The sequence below is a fragment of the Oncorhynchus clarkii genome, chromosome 12 (genome assembly GCF_045791955.1).
Source record: "Oncorhynchus clarkii lewisi isolate Uvic-CL-2024 chromosome 12, UVic_Ocla_1.0, whole genome shotgun sequence".
NCBI classification, from domain to species: Eukaryota; Metazoa; Chordata; class Actinopteri; order Salmoniformes; family Salmonidae; genus Oncorhynchus; species Oncorhynchus clarkii.
Window position 1 is genome coordinate 101,281,268 of NC_092158.1, and position 19,742 is coordinate 101,301,009.

At 43.9% G+C, this 19,742-nt stretch overlaps 2 protein-coding genes across 2 annotated transcripts in view; one reads left to right on the top strand and one right to left on the bottom strand.

Moving 5' to 3' along the window:
* LOC139421752 (NLR family CARD domain-containing protein 3-like) overlaps positions 1-19,742 on the top strand; it is a 1,082,035-nt gene that overhangs the window by 547,838 nt on the left and 514,455 nt on the right. The window lies entirely within an intron of this gene.
* LOC139422496 (pentraxin 4, long) lies at positions 266-18,766 on the bottom strand. The gene is made up of 5 exons (XM_071173656.1): positions 18,523-18,766; positions 16,713-16,871; positions 16,377-16,484; positions 14,038-14,944; positions 266-1,487 (listed from the first exon to the last, which is right to left on the bottom strand). The coding sequence occupies exons 1-5, from the start codon at positions 18,658-18,660 to the stop codon at positions 835-837; spliced, it is 1,965 nt and encodes a 654-aa protein (XP_071029757.1). The 5' UTR covers positions 18,661-18,766; the 3' UTR covers positions 266-834.

Consider the following 19,742-nt stretch of genomic DNA (forward strand, 5'->3'; position numbering starts at 1 on the left):
TATTAGCATGATAATAACCGACATCAGATATCAGTTGGTCAACTAGCCGCTAGTCTGTTGACTTTATAACAGAACAATCTGAACAATCTGCCTCTCTCTCTCTGTCTGTCTGTCCCTCTGTCCCTGTCTGTCTGTCCCAGTTTGTCTGTCTGTCCCTCTGTCCCTGTCTGTCTGCCTCTGTATGTCTGTCTAAGTCTGTCTGTCTGTAAGTCTGTCTCTCTCTCTGTCTAAGTCTGTATCTGTCTGTAAGTCTGTCTCTCTCTCTGTCTAAGTCTGTACCTGTCTGTCTGTCTGTAAGTCTGTCTCTCTGTCTGTTGCTGGGTAACAATATATATGATATGAAACAGTCTTTGTTTAGCCATATAACAACATTGCTTTAAGTAATAATTAATGGCTTTCATTCACATGCTCAATTTTACAGTGTGTCAGTGGCACTGTTTAAGGTTAGAGAAGTGTTCCTCTTTTAACCCAGGTCCACATTAAGTCCGAAGGGCAGTTCTGCCGGTCTTCATTCTCCCTGGAAGTTAATTGATTGATATTAAAACATTTAGACAGCTGAATCCCAACTCAACCCTCCAGGCTGGTTGTTGTTATTTGTTAATATTTATTTTTAATTGATGCACAATTAAGACATAGACAACCAGGTAAGGGGAAATCAATTACCTTAATTGATCAATCAAGTACAGAGAAGTAAAAACCAGCCCACTCTGCCCTAAAGGACCACACCGTAGATCTAGGAGTGCCTATAGGGACGAGGGACGAGGGATGAGGGATGAGGGACGAGGGATGAGGGATGAGGGACGAGCGGTTAGGGTCGGTTTGGAATCAGACGTCTCAGCTACAGTGTTCCAGGCACTCGCAGGCTACCTGCTGCACCTCCCCATGAACTCCGTCAACGTCCCCCAACTCGAGCACCACCCCCCGGGGTACCCCCCTCCCCATAGCCACCCCTGTCACCTCCCCAGGACTCAACACCCTGTCCCACACGGTGAACCCTGCCAGGCGCCCCACGAACCCCTCGGTGGGATCAAACCCTCCCCCCTGGCTGTCCTGCTCTGCTCCCAGCACCACTATCCCCCCTCCCGGCACCTCGTAACCCTTCCTGAACCGTGACCCTGCGGAGGTCAGGCGCCGGTCGGTGTAGTGCCAGAATCGTCCCTGGATAGAGGACCAGAGGACACAGAGGTGGTGCCAGCACCCGTCCAGCACAGAGTCCACAGGGAGCTCACGGTACGCAGGGTCTCCCACCACGAAGTCCAGGGTTGCTCGGTTGGGGGTGGAGGAGGAGGAGGAGTTGCGTCCGTATAGGACTAGTTTGTTGTCGTTGTCTTCCGTGGCGTAAGAGAGGAGCGTTCCTACGTACCCGACGTCGACGCGGAGCCACAGGCACACGGAGAGTTCTGGAAGAGCAGGGAAGCTCCGGGAAAAGGTGACGTGGTTCTCAGAGGAAGCTGACGGGAACAGGAGCATGGAGTCCACGTTACAGACTGGAGGAGAGAAAACAGAGAGACAAGATAGTCAGGGAGTACTGGAACAAAAAACACTGCAATCAGACCTGGGATAACTCTAGTTGTAACTACTCGTTGTGACATCAGACCTGGGATAACTCTAGTTGTAACTACTCGTTGTGACATCAGACCTGGGATAACTCTAGTTGTAACTACTCGTTGTGACATCAGACCTGGGATAACTCTAGTTGTAACTACTCGTTGTGACATCAGACCTGGGATAACTCTAGTTGTAACTACTCGTTGTGACATCAGACCTGGGATAACTCTAGTTGTAACTACTCGTTGTGACATCAGACCTGGGATAACTCTAGTTGTAACTACTCGTTGTGACATCAGACCTGGGATAACTCTAGTTGTAACTACTCGTTGTGACATCAGACCTGGGATAACTCTAGTCGTAACTACTCGTTGTGACATCAGACCTGGGATAACTCTAGTTGTAACTACTCGTTGTGACATCAGCCACCGTGCTTCTACATCTGCATTGCTTGCTGTTTGGGGTTTTAGGCTGGGTTTCTGTACAGCACTTTGTGACATCTGCTGATATAAAAAGGGCTTTATAAATACATTTGATTGGCTTCATAAATACATTTGATATCTTCCTACCTCCTGCTGTTACGACTATCCCCTCATATGGATGTGAGGAGGAGGGAGAGAGAGAGAGAGAGAGAGGGGGAAGGAGAGAAAGAGATCCGGGGATATGAGCAGGAGGATATGAGGGGATAGTCATAACAGCAGGAGGTAGGAAGTTATGAGGGGACAACAACTAGACTATCCCCTACAACTAGACTATCCCCTTTCTCTCTTTCTATCTCATTCTCTCTCTCTCCCTCCTCCTCACATCCACAGGTCAGGACAATGTAGTAAAAGCAGACAGTAAATCATGAAGCCTGAAGTCTACTGTAGCCCAGGGTGATGGTCCCTACAGGACTGGCTGGATGGGGGTTCTGGCCGGAGAACAGGACTGGCTGGATGGGGGTTCTGTCCGGAGAACAGGACTGGCTGGATGGGGGTTCTGGCCGGAGAACAGGACTGGCTGGATGGGGGTTCTGGCCGGAGAACAGGACTGGCTGGATAGGGGTTCTGTCCGGAGAACAGGACTGGCTGGATGGGGGTTCTGGCCGGAGAACAGGAGTTGCTGGATGGGGGTTCTGGCCGGAGAACAGGAGTTGCTGGATGGGGGTTCTGGCCGGAGAACAGGACTGGCTGGATGGGGGTTCTGGCCGGAGAACAGGACTGGCTGGATAGGGGTTCTGGCCGGAGAACAGGACTGGCTGGATGGGGGTTCTGGCCGGAGAACAGGACTGGCTGGATGGGGGTTCTGGTTCTGATAGGGACTATAGGTAGGAAACAGACTGCTACCCAGGAGAACAGGACTGTCAGTGTAACAGCTTTATTCTCAGTCATGTTTTATAGGTCAAACACACCATGATGACGGACAGCTAAAAGCAGACTGGGACTCAGGCTATAGGAAGGAAACAGACTGGTACCCAGGCTATAGGAAGAGGTGGGACCATCTAATCCCAGTCTTGGACTGTTTCTGCATTCAACAACAGCAAATGAGGAAGCTATAGGAAGGCTATAGAAACAGATTGGTACCTAGGCTATAGGAAGGAAACAGACTGGTACCCAGGCAATAGGAAGGCTATAGAAATAGACTGGTAGCCAGGCTATTGGAAGGCTATAGAAACAGACTGGTACCCAGGCTATAGGAAGGAAACAGACTGGTACCCAGGCTATAGGAAGGAAACAGACTGGTACCCAGGCTATAGGAAGGAAACAGACTGGTACCCAGGCTATAGGAAGGAAACAGACTGGTACCCAGGCTAAAGGAAGGAAACAGACTGGTACCCAGGCTATAGGAAGGAAACAGACTGGTACCCAGGCTATAGGAAGGAAACAGACTGGTACCCAGGCTATTGGAAGGCTATAGAAACAGACTGGTACCCAGGCTATAGGAAGGAAACAGACTGGTACCCAGGCTATAGGAAGGCTATAGAAACAGATTGGTACCTAGGCTATAGGAATGAAACAGACTGGTACCCAGGCTATAGGAATGAAACAGACTGGTACCCAGGCTATAGGAAGGAAACAGACTGGTACCCAGGCTATAGGAAGGAAACATACTGGTACCCAGGCTATAGGAAGGCTATAGAAACAGATTGGTACCTAGGCTATAGGAAGGAAACAGACTGGTACCCAGGCTATAGGAAGGCTATAGAAACAGATGGTTCAAACTCACTGAGACTATATCCTGTATCTATCAACACGTAACTCTCTCTCTCTCTCTCTCTCTCTCTCTCTCTCTCTCTCTCTCTCCCTCTGTCTCTCTCTCTCTCTCTTTCTCTCTCTCTCTCCCATCTCTCTCTCTCTCTCTCTCCCTCTCTCTCTGTCTCTCTCTCTCTCTCTCTCTCTCTCTCTCTCTCTCTCTCTCTCTCTCTCTCTCTCTCTCTCTCTCTCTCTCTCTGTCTCTCTCTCTCTCTCTCTCGTCTGTTTATCTATTTAGGGAGCAGAGGACCTTGTAGTCCCAAGATGGGACAAATGTAATGGTTCAACTCCCCTTTCCCTCCAAACTGAATGGAAAAACACAACAATGCCTTTATCAGATGTGTGTGTGTGTGTGTGTCTGTCTTTCTGGTCTCTCGTGGCTCAGCAGATGTTGTTTCTGGATGTAAAACACATACAGTGCATTGTGAAAGTTTTCTTATGTTACGGCCTTATTCTAAAATGGATTCAATTAATTATTTTCCTCATCAATATACACACAATACCCCATGATGACATCACAATACCCCGTAATGACATCACAATACCCCATAATGACATCACAATACCCCGTAATGACATCACAATACCCCGTAATGACAAAGTGAAAACAGGTTTTTAGAAATGTTTGGTTTGGCTTTCCTGCCATTTGTGTTGTGCACAGATGATTACGGGTCTCGTCCCGTGTATTGGTACTCCTGTATTGGTACTCCTGTATTGGTACTCCTCACTCTTTTGTTTGGGTTTCTACCCTGTGTTTTGTATTCGTGTTTGTTTGGTCTTCATGTCTTTACACGGCACACTGTAATTTGGGTCAATAAAAAAAAACTATTACGCATTCCTGCGCCTGTCTCCCATTCCGTCATACCAGCGTGACAATAAGTATTCAGACCCTTTGCTATGAGACGCGAAATTGAGCTCAGGTACATCCTGTTTCTATTGATCATCATTGAGATGTTTCTACAACTTGATTGGAGTCCACCTGTGGTACATTCAGTTGATTGGTCATGATTTGGAAAGACACACACCAGTCTATATAAGGTCCCACAGTTGACAAGTGCATGTCAGAGCAAAAACCAAGCCATGAGGTCGAAGGAATTGTCCGTAGAGCTCCGAGACAGGATTGTGTCGAGGCACAGATCTGGGGAAGAGTACCAAAACATTTCTGCGGCATTGAAGGTCCCCAAGAACACAGTGGCCTCCATCATTCTCAAATGGAAGAAGTTTGGAACCACCAAGACTCTTCCTAGAGCTGGCCGTCCTGCCAAACTGAGCAATCGGTGGAGAAGGGCCTTGGTCAGGGAGGTGACCAAGAACCCGATGGTCACTCTGATAGAGCTCCAGAGTTCCTCTGTGGAGATGGCAGAACTTTCCAGAAGAACAACAACCTTTGCAGCACTCCACCAATCAGGCCTTTATGGTAGGGTGGTGGCCAGACAGAAGCCACTCCTTAGGAAAGGCACATGACAGCCCGCTAGGAGTTTGTCAAAACGCACCTAAAGACTCTCAGACAATGAGAAACAAGATTCTCTGGTCTGATGAAACCAAGATTGAACTCTTTGGCCTGAATGCCAAGCGTCACATCTGGAGGCACCATCCCTACCTGCTTCAGGGCACTCAGGACCTCAGACTGGGGGGAAGGTTCAACTTCCAACAGGACAATGACCCTAAGCACACAGCCAAGACAACGCAGGAGTGGCTTCGGGACAAGTCTTTCTGAATGTCCTTGAGTGGCCCAGCCAGAGCCCGGACCTGAACCCAATCGAACATCTCTGGAGAGACGTGAAAATAGCTGTGCAGCGAAGCAACGCTCCCCATCCAACCTGACAGAGCTTGAAAGGATCTGCAGAGAAGAATGGGAGAAACTCCCCAAATACAGGTGTGCCAAGCTTGTAGCGTCATACCCAAGAAGACTCAAGGCTGTAATTGCTGTCAAAGGTGCTTCAACAAAGTACTGAGTAAAGGGTCTGAATACTTATTTAAATGTGATATTTCCGTTTTTTGTTTGCAAAAATGTCTAACTATTCTATGGGATGCTATGTAATGTCACACCACATTACACCTCTCTATGGGATACTATGTAATGTCACACCACATTATAACTCTCTATGGGATACTATGTAATGTCACACCACATTACACCTCTCTATGGGATGCTATGTAATGTCACACCACATTATACCTCTCTATGGGATGCTATGTAATGTCACACCACATTACACCTCTCTATGGGATGCTATGTAATGTCACACCACATTACACCTCTCTATGGGATGCTATGTGATGTCACACCACATTATACCTCTCTATGGGATACTATGTAATGTCACACCATATTATACCTCTCTATGGGATACTATGTAATGTCACATCACATTATACCTCTCTATGGGATACTATGTAATGTCACACCACATTATACCTCTCTATGGGATGCTATGTAATGTCACACCACATTATACCTCTCTATGGGATACAGTGTAATGTCACACCACATTATACCTCTCTATGGGATGCTATGTAATGGCACACCACATTATACCTCTCTATGGGATGCTGTGTAATGTCACACCACATTACACCTCTCTATGGGATACTATGTAATGTCACACCACATTACACCTCTCTATGAGATGCTATGTAATGTCACATCACATTACACCTCTCTATGGGATGCTATGTAATGTCACACCACATTACACCTCTCTATGGGATACTATGTAATGTCACACCACATTACACCTCTCTATGGGATACTATGTGATGTCACACCACATTATACCTCTCTATGGGATGCTATGTAATGTCACACCACATTACACCTCTCTATGGGATGCTATGTAATGTCACATCACATTATACCTCTCTATGGGATACTATGTAATGTCACACCACATTATACCTCATTATGGGATACTATGTAATGTCACATCACATTATACCTCTCTATGGGATGCTATGTAATGTCACACCACATTATACCTCTCTATGGGATGCTATGTAATGTCACATCACATTATACCTCTCTATGGGATGCTATGTAATGTCACATCACATTACACCTCTCTATGGGATGCTATGTAATGTCACATCACATTATACCTCTCTATGGGATGCTATGTAATGTCACATCACATTATACCTCTCTATGGGATGCTATGTAATGTCACATCACATTATACCTCTCTATGGGAAGCTATGTAATGTCACACCACATTATACCTCTCTATGGGATACTATGTAATGTCACATCACATTACACCTCTCTATGGGATGCTATGTAATGTCACACCACATTACACCTCTCTATGGGATGCTATGTAATGTCACATCACATTATACCTCTCTATGGGATGCTATGTAATGTCACATCACATTATACCTCATTATGGGATACTATGTAATGTCACACCACATTATACCTCATTATGGGATACTATGTAATGTCACACCACATTATACCTCATTATGGGATACTATGTAATGTCACATCACATTATACCTCTCTATGGGATGCTATGTAATCTCACATCACATTACACCTCTCTATGGGATGCTATGTAATGTCACACCACATTACACCTCTCTATGGGATGCTATGTAATGTCACACCATATTATACCTCTCTATGGGATACTATGTAATGTCACATCACATTATACCTCTCTATGGGATACTATGTAATGTCACACCACATTACACCTCTCTATGGGATGCTATGTAATGTCACATCACATTACACCTCTCTATGGGATGCTATGTAATGTCACACCACATTACACCTCTCTATGGGATACTATGTAATGTCACACCACATTACACCTCTCTATGGGATACTATGTGATGTCACACCACATTATACCTCTCTATGGGATGCTATGTAATGTCACACCACATTATACCTCATTATGGGATACTATGTAATGTCACATCACATTATACCTCTCTATGGGATGCTATGTAATGTCACACCACATTATACCTCTCTATGGGATACTATGTAATGTCACACCACATTATACCTCATTATGGGATACTATGTAATGTCACATCACATTATACCTCTCTATGGGATGCTATGTAATGTCACACCACATTATACCTCTCTATGGGATGCTATGTAATGTCACATCACATTATACCTCTCTATGGGATGCTATGTAATGTCACATCACATTACACCTCTCTATGGGATGCTATGTAATGTCACATCACATTATACCTCTCTATGGGATGCTATGTAATGTCACATCACATTATACCTCTCTATGGGATGCTATGTAATGTCACACCACATTACACCTCTCTATGGTATACTATGTAATGTCACACCACATTACACCTCTCTATGGGATACTATGTGATGTCACACCACATTATACCTCTCTATGGGATGCTATGTAATGTCACACCACATTACACCTCTCTATGGGATGCTATGTAATGTCACATCACATTATACCTCTCTATGGGATGCTATGTAATGTCACATCACATTACACCTCTCTATGGGATGCTATGTAATGTCACACCACATTACACCTCTCTATGGGATACTATGTAATGTCACACCACATTACACCTCTCTATGGGATGCTATGTAATGTCACATCACATTACACCTCTCTATGGGATGCTATGTAATGTCACACCACATTACACCTCTCTATGGGATACTATGTGATGTCACACCACATTATACCTCTCTATGGGATGCTATGTAATGTCACACCACATTATACCTCATTATGGGATACTATGTAATGTCACATCACATTATACCTCTCTATGGGATGCTATGTAATGTCACACCACATTATACCTCTCTATGGGATACTATGTAATGTCACACCACATTATACCTCATTATGGGATACTATGTAATGTCACATCACATTATACCTCTCTATGGGATGCTATGTAATGTCACACCACATTATACCTCTCTATGGGATGCTATGTAATGTCACACCACATTATACCTCTCTATGGGATGCTATGTAATGTCACACCACATTATACCTCTCTATGGGATGCTGTGTAATGTCACACCACATTATACCTCTCTATGGGATGCTATGTAATGTCACATCACATTATACCTCTCTATGGGATGCTATGTAATGTCACATCACATTACACCTCTCTATGGGATGCTATGTAATGTCACATCACATTATACCTCTCTATGGGATGCTATGTAATGTCACATCACATTATACCTCTCTATGGGATGCTATGTAATGTCACATCACATTACACCTCTCTATGGGATGCTATGTAATGTCACATCACATTACACCTCTCTATGGGATGCTATGTAATGTCACATCACATTACACCTCTCTATGGGAAGCTATGTAATGTCACACCACATTATACCTCTCTATGGGATGCTATGTAATGTCACATCACATTACACCTCTCTATGGGATGCTATGTAATGTCACATCACATTATACCTCTCTATGGGATGCTATGTAATGTCACATCACATTATACCTCTCTATGGGATGCTATGTAATGTCACACCACATTACACCTCTCTATGGGATGCTATGTAATGTCACACCACATTACACCTCTCTATGGGATGCTATGTAATGTCACATCACATTATACCTCTCTATGGGATGCTATGTAATGTCACACCACATTATACCTCTCTATGGGATACTATGTAATGTCACACCACATTACACCTCATTATGGGATACTATGTAATGTCACATCACATTATACCTCTCTATGGGATGCTATGTAATGTCACACCACATTATACCTCTCTATGGGATGCTATGTAATGTCACACCACATTACACCTCTCTATGGGATGCTATGTAATGTCACATCACATTACACCTCTCTATGGGATGCTATGTAATGTCACATCACATTATACCTCTCTATGGGATGCTATGTAATGTCACATCACATTATACCTCTCTATGGGATGCTATGTAATGTCACATCACATTATACCTCTCTATGGGATGCTATGTAATGTCACACCACATTATACCTCTCTATGGGATGCTATGTAATGTCACATCACATTATACCTCTCTATGGGATGCTATGTAATGTCACACCACATTATACCTCTCTATGGGATGCTATGTAATGTCACACCACATTACACCTCTCTATGGGATACTATGTGATGTCACACCACATTATACCTCTCTATGGGATACTATGTGATGTCACACCACATTACACCTCATTATGGGATACTATGTGATGTCACACCACATTACACCTCATTATGGGATACTATGTAATGTCACACCACATTACACCTCATTTTGGGATACAATGTAATGTCACACCACATTACACCTCATTATGGGATACTATGTAATGTCACACCACATTATACCTCTCTATGGGATACTATGTAATGTCACACCACATTATACCTCATTATGGGATACTATGTAATGTCACACCACATTACACCTCATTATGGGATACTATGTAATGTCACACCACATTACACCTCATTATGGGATACTATGTGATGTCACACCACATTACACCTCATTATGGGATACTATGTGACGTCACACCACATTACACCTCATTATGGGATACTATGTAATGTCACACCACATTATACCTCTCTATGGGATACTATTGTGATGTCACACCACATGACACCTCTCTATGGGATACTATGTGAAGTTACACCACATTACACCTCATTATGGGATACTATGTAATGTCACACCACATTACACCTCATTATGGGATACTATGTAATGTCACACCACATTACACCTCATTATGGGATACTATGTAATGTCACACCACATTATACCTCTCTATGGGATACTATTGTGATGTCACACCACATGACACCTCTCTATGGGATACTATGTAATGTCACATCACATTATACCTCTCTATGGGATGCTATGTAATGTCACACCACATTATACCTCTCTATGGGATGCTATGTAATGTCACACCACATTATACCTCTCTATGGGATGCTATGTAATGTCACACCACATTATACCTCTCTATGGGATGCTGTGTAATGTCACACCACATTATACCTCTCTATGGGATGCTATGTAATGTCACATCACATTATACCTCTCTATGGGATGCTATGTAATGTCACATCACATTACACCTCTCTATGGGATGCTATGTAATGTCACATCACATTATACCTCTCTATGGGATGCTATGTAATGTCACATCACATTATACCTCTCTATGGGATGCTATGTAATGTCACATCACATTACACCTCTCTATGGGATGCTATGTAATGTCACATCACATTACACCTCTCTATGGGATGCTATGTAATGTCACATCACATTACACCTCTCTATGGGAAGCTATGTAATGTCACACCACATTATACCTCTCTATGGGATGCTATGTAATGTCACATCACATTACACCTCTCTATGGGATGCTATGTAATGTCACATCACATTATACCTCTCTATGGGATGCTATGTAATGTCACATCACATTATACCTCTCTATGGGATGCTATGTAATGTCACACCACATTACACCTCTCTATGGGATGCTATGTAATGTCACACCACATTACACCTCTCTATGGGATGCTATGTAATGTCACATCACATTATACCTCTCTATGGGATGCTATGTAATGTCACACCACATTATACCTCTCTATGGGATACTATGTAATGTCACACCACATTACACCTCATTATGGGATACTATGTGATGTCACACCACATTACACCTCATTATGGGATACTATGTGACGTCACACCACATTACACCTCATTATGGGATACTATGTAATGTCACACCACATTATACCTCTCTATGGGATACTATTGTGATGTCACACCACATGACACCTCTCTATGGGATACTATGTGAAGTTACACCACATTACACCTCATTATGGGATACTATGTAATGTCACACCACATTACACCTCATTATGGGATACTATGTAATGTCACACCACATTACACCTCATTATGGGATACTATGTAATGTCACACCACATTATACCTCTCTATGGGATACTATTGTGATGTCACACCACATGACACCTCTCTATGGGATACTATGTAATGTCACATCACATTATACCTCTCTATGGGATGCTATGTAATGTCACACCACATTATACCTCTCTATGGGATGCTATGTAATGTCACACCACATTATACCTCTCTATGGGATGCTATGTAATGTCACACCACATTATACCTCTCTATGGGATGCTGTGTAATGTCACACCACATTATACCTCTCTATGGGATGCTATGTAATGTCACATCACATTATACCTCTCTATGGGATGCTATGTAATGTCACATCACATTACACCTCTCTATGGGATGCTATGTAATGTCACATCACATTATACCTCTCTATGGGATGCTATGTAATGTCACATCACATTATACCTCTCTATGGGATGCTATGTAATGTCACATCACATTACACCTCTCTATGGGATGCTATGTAATGTCACATCACATTACACCTCTCTATGGGATGCTATGTAATGTCACATCACATTACACCTCTCTATGGGAAGCTATGTAATGTCACACCACATTATACCTCTCTATGGGATGCTATGTAATGTCACATCACATTACACCTCTCTATGGGATGCTATGTAATGTCACATCACATTATACCTCTCTATGGGATGCTATGTAATGTCACATCACATTATACCTCTCTATGGGATGCTATGTAATGTCACACCACATTACACCTCTCTATGGGATGCTATGTAATGTCACACCACATTACACCTCTCTATGGGATGCTATGTAATGTCACATCACATTATACCTCTCTATGGGATGCTATGTAATGTCACACCACATTATACCTCTCTATGGGATACTATGTAATGTCACACCACATTACACCTCATTATGGGATACTATGTAATGTCACATCACATTATACCTCTCTATGGGATGCTATGTAATGTCACACCACATTATACCTCTCTATGGGATGCTATGTAATGTCACACCACATTACACCTCTCTATGGGATGCTATGTAATGTCACATCACATTACACCTCTCTATGGGATGCTATGTAATGTCACATCACATTATACCTCTCTATGGGATGCTATGTAATGTCACATCACATTATACCTCTCTATGGGATGCTATGTAATGTCACATCACATTATACCTCTCTATGGGATGCTATGTAATGTCACACCACATTATACCTCTCTATGGGATGCTATGTAATGTCACATCACATTATACCTCTCTATGGGATGCTATGTAATGTCACACCACATTATACCTCTCTATGGGATGCTATGTAATGTCACACCACATTACACCTCTCTATGGGATACTATGTGATGTCACACCACATTATACCTCTCTATGGGATACTATGTGATGTCACACCACATTACACCTCATTATGGGATACTATGTGATGTCACACCACATTACACCTCATTATGGGATACTATGTAATGTCACACCACATTACACCTCATTTTGGGATACAATGTAATGTCACACCACATTACACCTCATTATGGGATACTATGTAATGTCACACCACATTATACCTCTCTATGGGATACTATGTAATGTCACACCACATTATACCTCATTATGGGATACTATGTAATGTCACACCACATTACACCTCATTATGGGATACTATGTAATGTCACACCACATTACACCTCATTATGGGATACTATGTGATGTCACACCACATTACACCTCATTATGGGATACTATGTGACGTCACACCACATTACACCTCATTATGGGATACTATGTAATGTCACACCACATTATACCTCTCTATGGGATACTATTGTGATGTCACACCACATGACACCTCTCTATGGGATACTATGTGAAGTTACACCACATTACACCTCATTATGGGATACTATGTAATGTCACACCACATTACACCTCATTATGGGATACTATGTAATGTCACACCACATTACACCTCATTATGGGATACTATGTGACGTCACATCACATTACACCTCTCTATTTTATAGTTCTTTAATTGGCATTATATCAATGGATGCTGTGTTGTGTTGCTGACAGAGGGTTCCAGAAATCCCCGTTTGAAGATTCCTGGAACCACAATGGAACAAGCAGGACATCCGGAATCTTTCAGCCAGAAATGATGGAAAACCTGGGAATTCTGGTAAAGTTACTGGAGTTTTGCTTTCCTGTTATTGGCACCTGACAGAGGTTGATCTGAAGGTACTTACTGGTAGCTTCTCTCCTGGGGATGTGCTGCAGAGGGATCTTGTGTCTCACTGGAAGCTGGAGAAGGTTCTGGATTTGTGATTCCTCTCCTTTCATTTCCTCCTCTTCCTTCCTCCTCTCTGTCTGCTCTTCCTCTTCCTTCCTCCTCTCTGTCCGCTCTTCCTCCTCTTCCTTCCTCCTCTCTGTCCGCTCTTCCTCTCCTCTCCTCCTCTCTGTCCGCTCTTCCTCTCCCCTCCTCATCTCTGTCTGCGTCACTTCACTCCTCCTCCACACCTCATCCCCCCTCCTCCTCTCCATCTCTCCCTCCTCTCTCGTTTCCTCCACAGACTGTGGTTTTGGCCCCTGTTGAGGACGACCAGGCCGGGGGCTCTCCTGTCCTCTCTCCCCCAGCCTCTTCCTCTCCTCCTGGGACTGAGAAGGAGGCTGTGTGGGGTGGGGAGGTGGAGCCTGTAGTCTTGTCCTCATCCTCCTTTCTTTTGTGTGTTTTGGCTGGGAATGGGGTTGGGGATGGGGCTGAGAGTAGGGCTGAGGCTGAATGTTAGCCTGAGGCTGGGGCTGGTAATATGTCTGGGTGTCCTGTCTTGGGCTCTGTCCTCTGGAGGCCTGGGTCCTCCGTGGGGGTGCTGTGTCCTGGGGGGTGAGGTTGGAGGTGAGGGTGTTTCCTGTCCTTTCTGATCCCCTGGAAGAGATTACATTCCCCTGTAAAAGCTCCCCCAGCCTCATTTCGAGCCGGCTCATCCGGAGATCTTGCTCCCTCAGGGACTCCTGGAGACCTCTCAGCCCGACCAGAAGCTCCTCTCGCTGGGCCTCCAGGGAGTCGAGTCGCCCCTCCTGGCTGTGGAGCTCCAGGGTGAGGCTGGAGAGAGACTCTTCCTGCTCCTGACTCAGTCTCTGGGTCTGCCTGCTGCCCTGTGGAGAGGAGAGGAGAGGAGAGGAGAGGAGAGGAGGGGAGAGGAGAGGAGAGGAGACGAGAGGAGACGAGAGGAGAGGAGAGGAGAGGAGAGGAGAGGAGAGGAGAGGAGAGGAGGGGAGGGGAGGGGAGGGGAGGGGAGGGGAGGGGAGGGGAGGGGAGGGGAGAGGGCATTATATTGGCATTATATTATTCACTAGGGAAGAGTGAGATATTTTTATCTGGGCAGGGTCATCTTAACTCGATCCTGGGAACCTCATTGGGTGCACGTTTTGTTTTTTTCACGAGCACTACACAAATAACCAACTTTGAATCAGCTGTGTAGTGCTAGGGCAAAAACTGAAATGACATTCCAGGGAGGCCCAAGGACTGACTTTGGGTGGCCCTGCCTCAGTTTTTCCCAAACTGCCCCTGTCTGTAGCTTAGAGTACCTGTCCCTGTCTGTAGCTTAGAGTACCTGTCCCTGTCTGTTGTTAATTAGAGTACCTGTCCCTGTCTGTTGTTGATTAGAGTACCTGTCCCTGTCTGTTGTTAATTAGAGTACCTGTCCCTGTCTGTTGTTAATTAGAGTACCTGTCCCTGTCTGTTGTTGATTAGAGTACCTGTCCCTGTCTGTTGTTGATTAGAGTACCTGTCCCTGTCTGTAGCTTAGAGTACCTGTCCCTGTCTGTTGTTGCTTAGAGTACCTGTCCCTGTCTGTTGTTGATTAGAGTACCTGTCCCTGTCTGTTGTTGATTAGAGTACCTGTCCCTGTCTGTTGTTGCCTAGAGTACCTGTCCCTGTCAGTTGTTGCTTAGAGTACCTGTCCCTGTCTGTTGTTGCTTAGAGTACCTGTCCCTGTCTGTTGTTGATTAGAGTACCTGTCCCTGTCTGTAGCTTAGAGTACCTGTCCCTGTCTGTTGTTGCTTAGAGTACCTGTCCCTGTCTGTTGTTGATTAGAGTACCTGTCCCTGTCTGTTGTTGATTAGAGTACCTGTCCCTGTCTGTAGCTTAGAGTACCTGTCCCTGTCTGTTGTTGATTAGAGTACCTGTCCCTGTCTGTTGTTGATTAGAGTACCTGTCCCTGTCTGTAGCTTAGAGTACCTGTCCCTGTCTGTTGTTGCTTAGAGTACCTGTCCCTGTCCCTGTCTGTTGTTGCGTAGAGTACCTGTCCCTGTCTGTTGTTAATTAGAGTACCTGTCCCTGTCTGTTGCTTAGAGTACCTGTCCCTGTCTGTTGTAGCTTAGAGTACCTGTCCCTGTCTGTTGTTGCCTAGAGTACCTGTCCCTGTCAGTTGTTGCTTAGAGTACCTGTCCCTGTCTGTTGTTGCTTAGAGTACCTGTCCCTGTCTGTTGCTTAGAGTACCTGTCCCTGTCTGTTGTTAATTAGAGTACCTGTCCCTGTCTGTTGTTAATTAGAGTACCTGTCCCTGTCAGTTGTTGCTTAGAGTACCTGTCCCTGTCTGTGTCTCAGTCCTCTCTCCAGCGAGGCCAGTCTTCCCTCCATCCTCTTGTTCTTCTTCTGTAGTTTACTGCTCCGGTCTTTCAGGACGTCCAGCTCCTGTTTTTTTGGTAAGATTTTTTATGTTTCCCCCGCCACAAAAACAAAACAGGACAGAAACAAGATAAAACAATGACAGGGCCCAAACTAAAACGAAATATAAGCATAACAATAATTTTTACGTAATAGTATAACATAAATATAAATATATATTTATATATTTTAATATAAAATATAACATAATATTACATTAATAATAATATAACTAAAAATGATATAAACAGTAACCTGTGTGGTGGTGTCTCTGAGTTGTGTTAGTTCCTGGGTGAGGTTTCTGTGTTGGTCAGACAGGGTCTGAACTCTGACCTCTACTAGGGAGGTCGACACATTAGACATACGGTTCAGAAGGTCTAACCGGCTCAGGGTCTGTTCCTGGAATCGACGGAACTGAGGAACAAACACACAACCAATCATCTCCAGTTCTTACACACACACTATATTTACAGCAGTACATGGAAACCCATTCAAATGAGGGGATTCGGCTACTTCAGCTTCACCCGTTGCTGACAGGTGTATAAAATCGAGCACTCAAGCCATGCAATCTCCATAGACAAACATTGACAGTAGAATGACCTCACAGAAGAGCAGTGACTTCCAACGTGGCACCGTCATAGGATGCCACTTTTCCAGCAAGTCAGTTCATCAAATGTCTTCCTTACTAGAGCTGCCTCGGTCAACTGTAAGTGCTGTTATTGTGAAGTGGAAACGTCTAGGAGCAACAACGGCTCAGCCGCAAAGTGGCAGTGGTGAAGAGCGTAAAAATAGTTTGTCATTGGTTGCAACACTCACTACCGAGTTCCCAACTACCTCTGGAAGCAACATCGGCACAAGAACTGTTCGTCGGGGAGCTTCATGAAATGGGTTTCCATGGCAGAGCAGCCGCACACAAGCCCCATGCGTAATGCCAAGCATCGGCTGGAGTGGTGTAAAGCCTACCGCCATTGGACTCTGGAGCAGTGGAAACGCGTTCTCTGGAGTGATGAATCACGCTGCACCATCTGGCATTCCGACGGACGAATCTGGGTTTGGCGAATGCCAGGAGAACGCTACCTGCCCCAATGCATAGTGCCAACTGTAAAGTTTGGTGGAGGAGGAATAATGGTCTGGGGCTGTTTTTCATGGTTCGGGCTAAAACCCCTAGTTCTAGTGAAGAGAAATATTAACGCTACAGCATAAAATTATATTCTAGACGATTCTGTGCTTCCAACTTTGTGGCAACAGTTTGGGGAAGGCCCTTTCCTGTTTCCGCATGATAATGCCCCCGTGCACAAAGCCAGGTCCATACAGAAGTGGTTTGTCGAGATCGCTGCGGAAGAACATGACTGGCCTGCACAGAGCCCTGACCTCAACCCCATCGAACACCTTAAGCCAGGCCTAATCGCCCAACATCAGTGCCCGACCAAGTCCCCGCAGAAATGTTCCAGCATCTAGTGGAAAACCTTCCCAGAAAAGTGGAGGCTGTTATAGCAGTAATGTTCCAACATCTAGTGGAAAGCCTTCCCAGAAGAGTGGAGGCTGTTATAGCAGCAATGTTCCAACATCTAGTGGAAAGCCTTTCCAGAAGAGTGGAGGCTGTTATAGCAGCAATGTTCCAACATCTAGTGGAAAGCCTTCCCAGAAGAGTGGAGGCTGTTCTAGCAGCAATGTTCCAACATCTAGTGGAAAGCCTTCCCAGAAGAGTGGAGGCTGTTACAGCAGCAAAGCTGGGACCAGCTCCATTGTTATGCCTGTGATTTTGGAATGAGATGTTGGACGATCAGATGTCCACATACGTTTGGTCATGTAGTGTTTCCCACTTATGGATAAAAACGTTCTCATTTTTTAATTTTCTTGTAAGTAAACAATAACATATCAAGGGAGACACACACATGAACAGACTTACACACAAACACACTCACACAGATACACTCACACAGACACACACACACAGACACACTCACACAGACACACTCACACAGACACACACACACAGACACACTCACACAAACACACTCACACAGACACACACAGACACACACACAAAACCATACACACCGACCTGATCGTCAAGTCGTCTGAGTCTCTGGTAGATGGGCTTCCTGAGCTCAGCAGTCCCCTGTCCCCTACAGGCCTGAAGCTGGAGGACAACCAGGAGAACCAGGGCCAGGGCCCTCCGTCCGGCTCTGAGGCTGGTCATAGTGCAGCGTGGCTGGGTTAGGGCAGGGCCGGGCCGGGGTCTGGGTGTCTAGAGGTGCGGAGGTTGTTAACTCTGAGAACTACCGAGGATAACTAATAGAGGTGAAGGAGAGAGAAGAGGGATGGGGCAGTGCAGGGATGGGAAGCCCCCTAACACACACACACACATCTGTTTTTTTCCCACAATGCATCACTGGCAGGGAAGCAGAGGCAGAACATGATGACTTTACCAGACACACACACACACACACACACAATACACACGTGAACACAAACACACGCATGAACACACACAACATTAACAAATAGGTAAGTGAAATAAACTCAAAACAAGAAAAGTATTAAGTAACAAATAAATTATATTTTACAAATTACAGATTTTCTCTTTTTGCAGTGTAGTATAGATATATATTAGTCAGGTAAATGTAGTAGTATAGATATATATTAGTCAGGTAAATGTAGTAGTATAGATATATATTAGTCAGGTAAATGTAGTAGTATGATATATATTAGTCAGGTAAATGTAGTTGTATAGATATATATTAGTCAGGTAAATGTAGTAGTATAGATATATATTAGTCAGGTAAATGTAGTTGTATAGATATATATTAGTCAGGTAAATGTAGTTGTATAGATATATATTAGTCAGGTAAATGTAGTTGTATAGATATATATTAGTCAGGTAAATGTAGTTGTATAGATATATATTAGTCAGGTAAATGTAGTAGTATAGATATATATTAGTCAGGTAAATGTAGTTGTATAGATATATATTAGTCAGGTAAATGTAGTAGTATAGATATATATTAGTCAGGTAAATGTAGTTGTATGATATATATTAGTCAGGTAAATGTAGTTGTATGATATATATTAGTCAGGTAAATGTAGTAGTATAGATATATATTAGTCAGGTAAATGTAGTTGTATGATATATATTAGTCAGGTAAATGTAGTTGTATAGATATATATTAGTCAGGTAAATGTAGTTGTATAGATATATATTAGTCAGGTAAATGTAGTAGTATAGATATATATTAGTCAGGTAAATGTAGTTGTATAGATATATATTAGTCAGGTAAATGT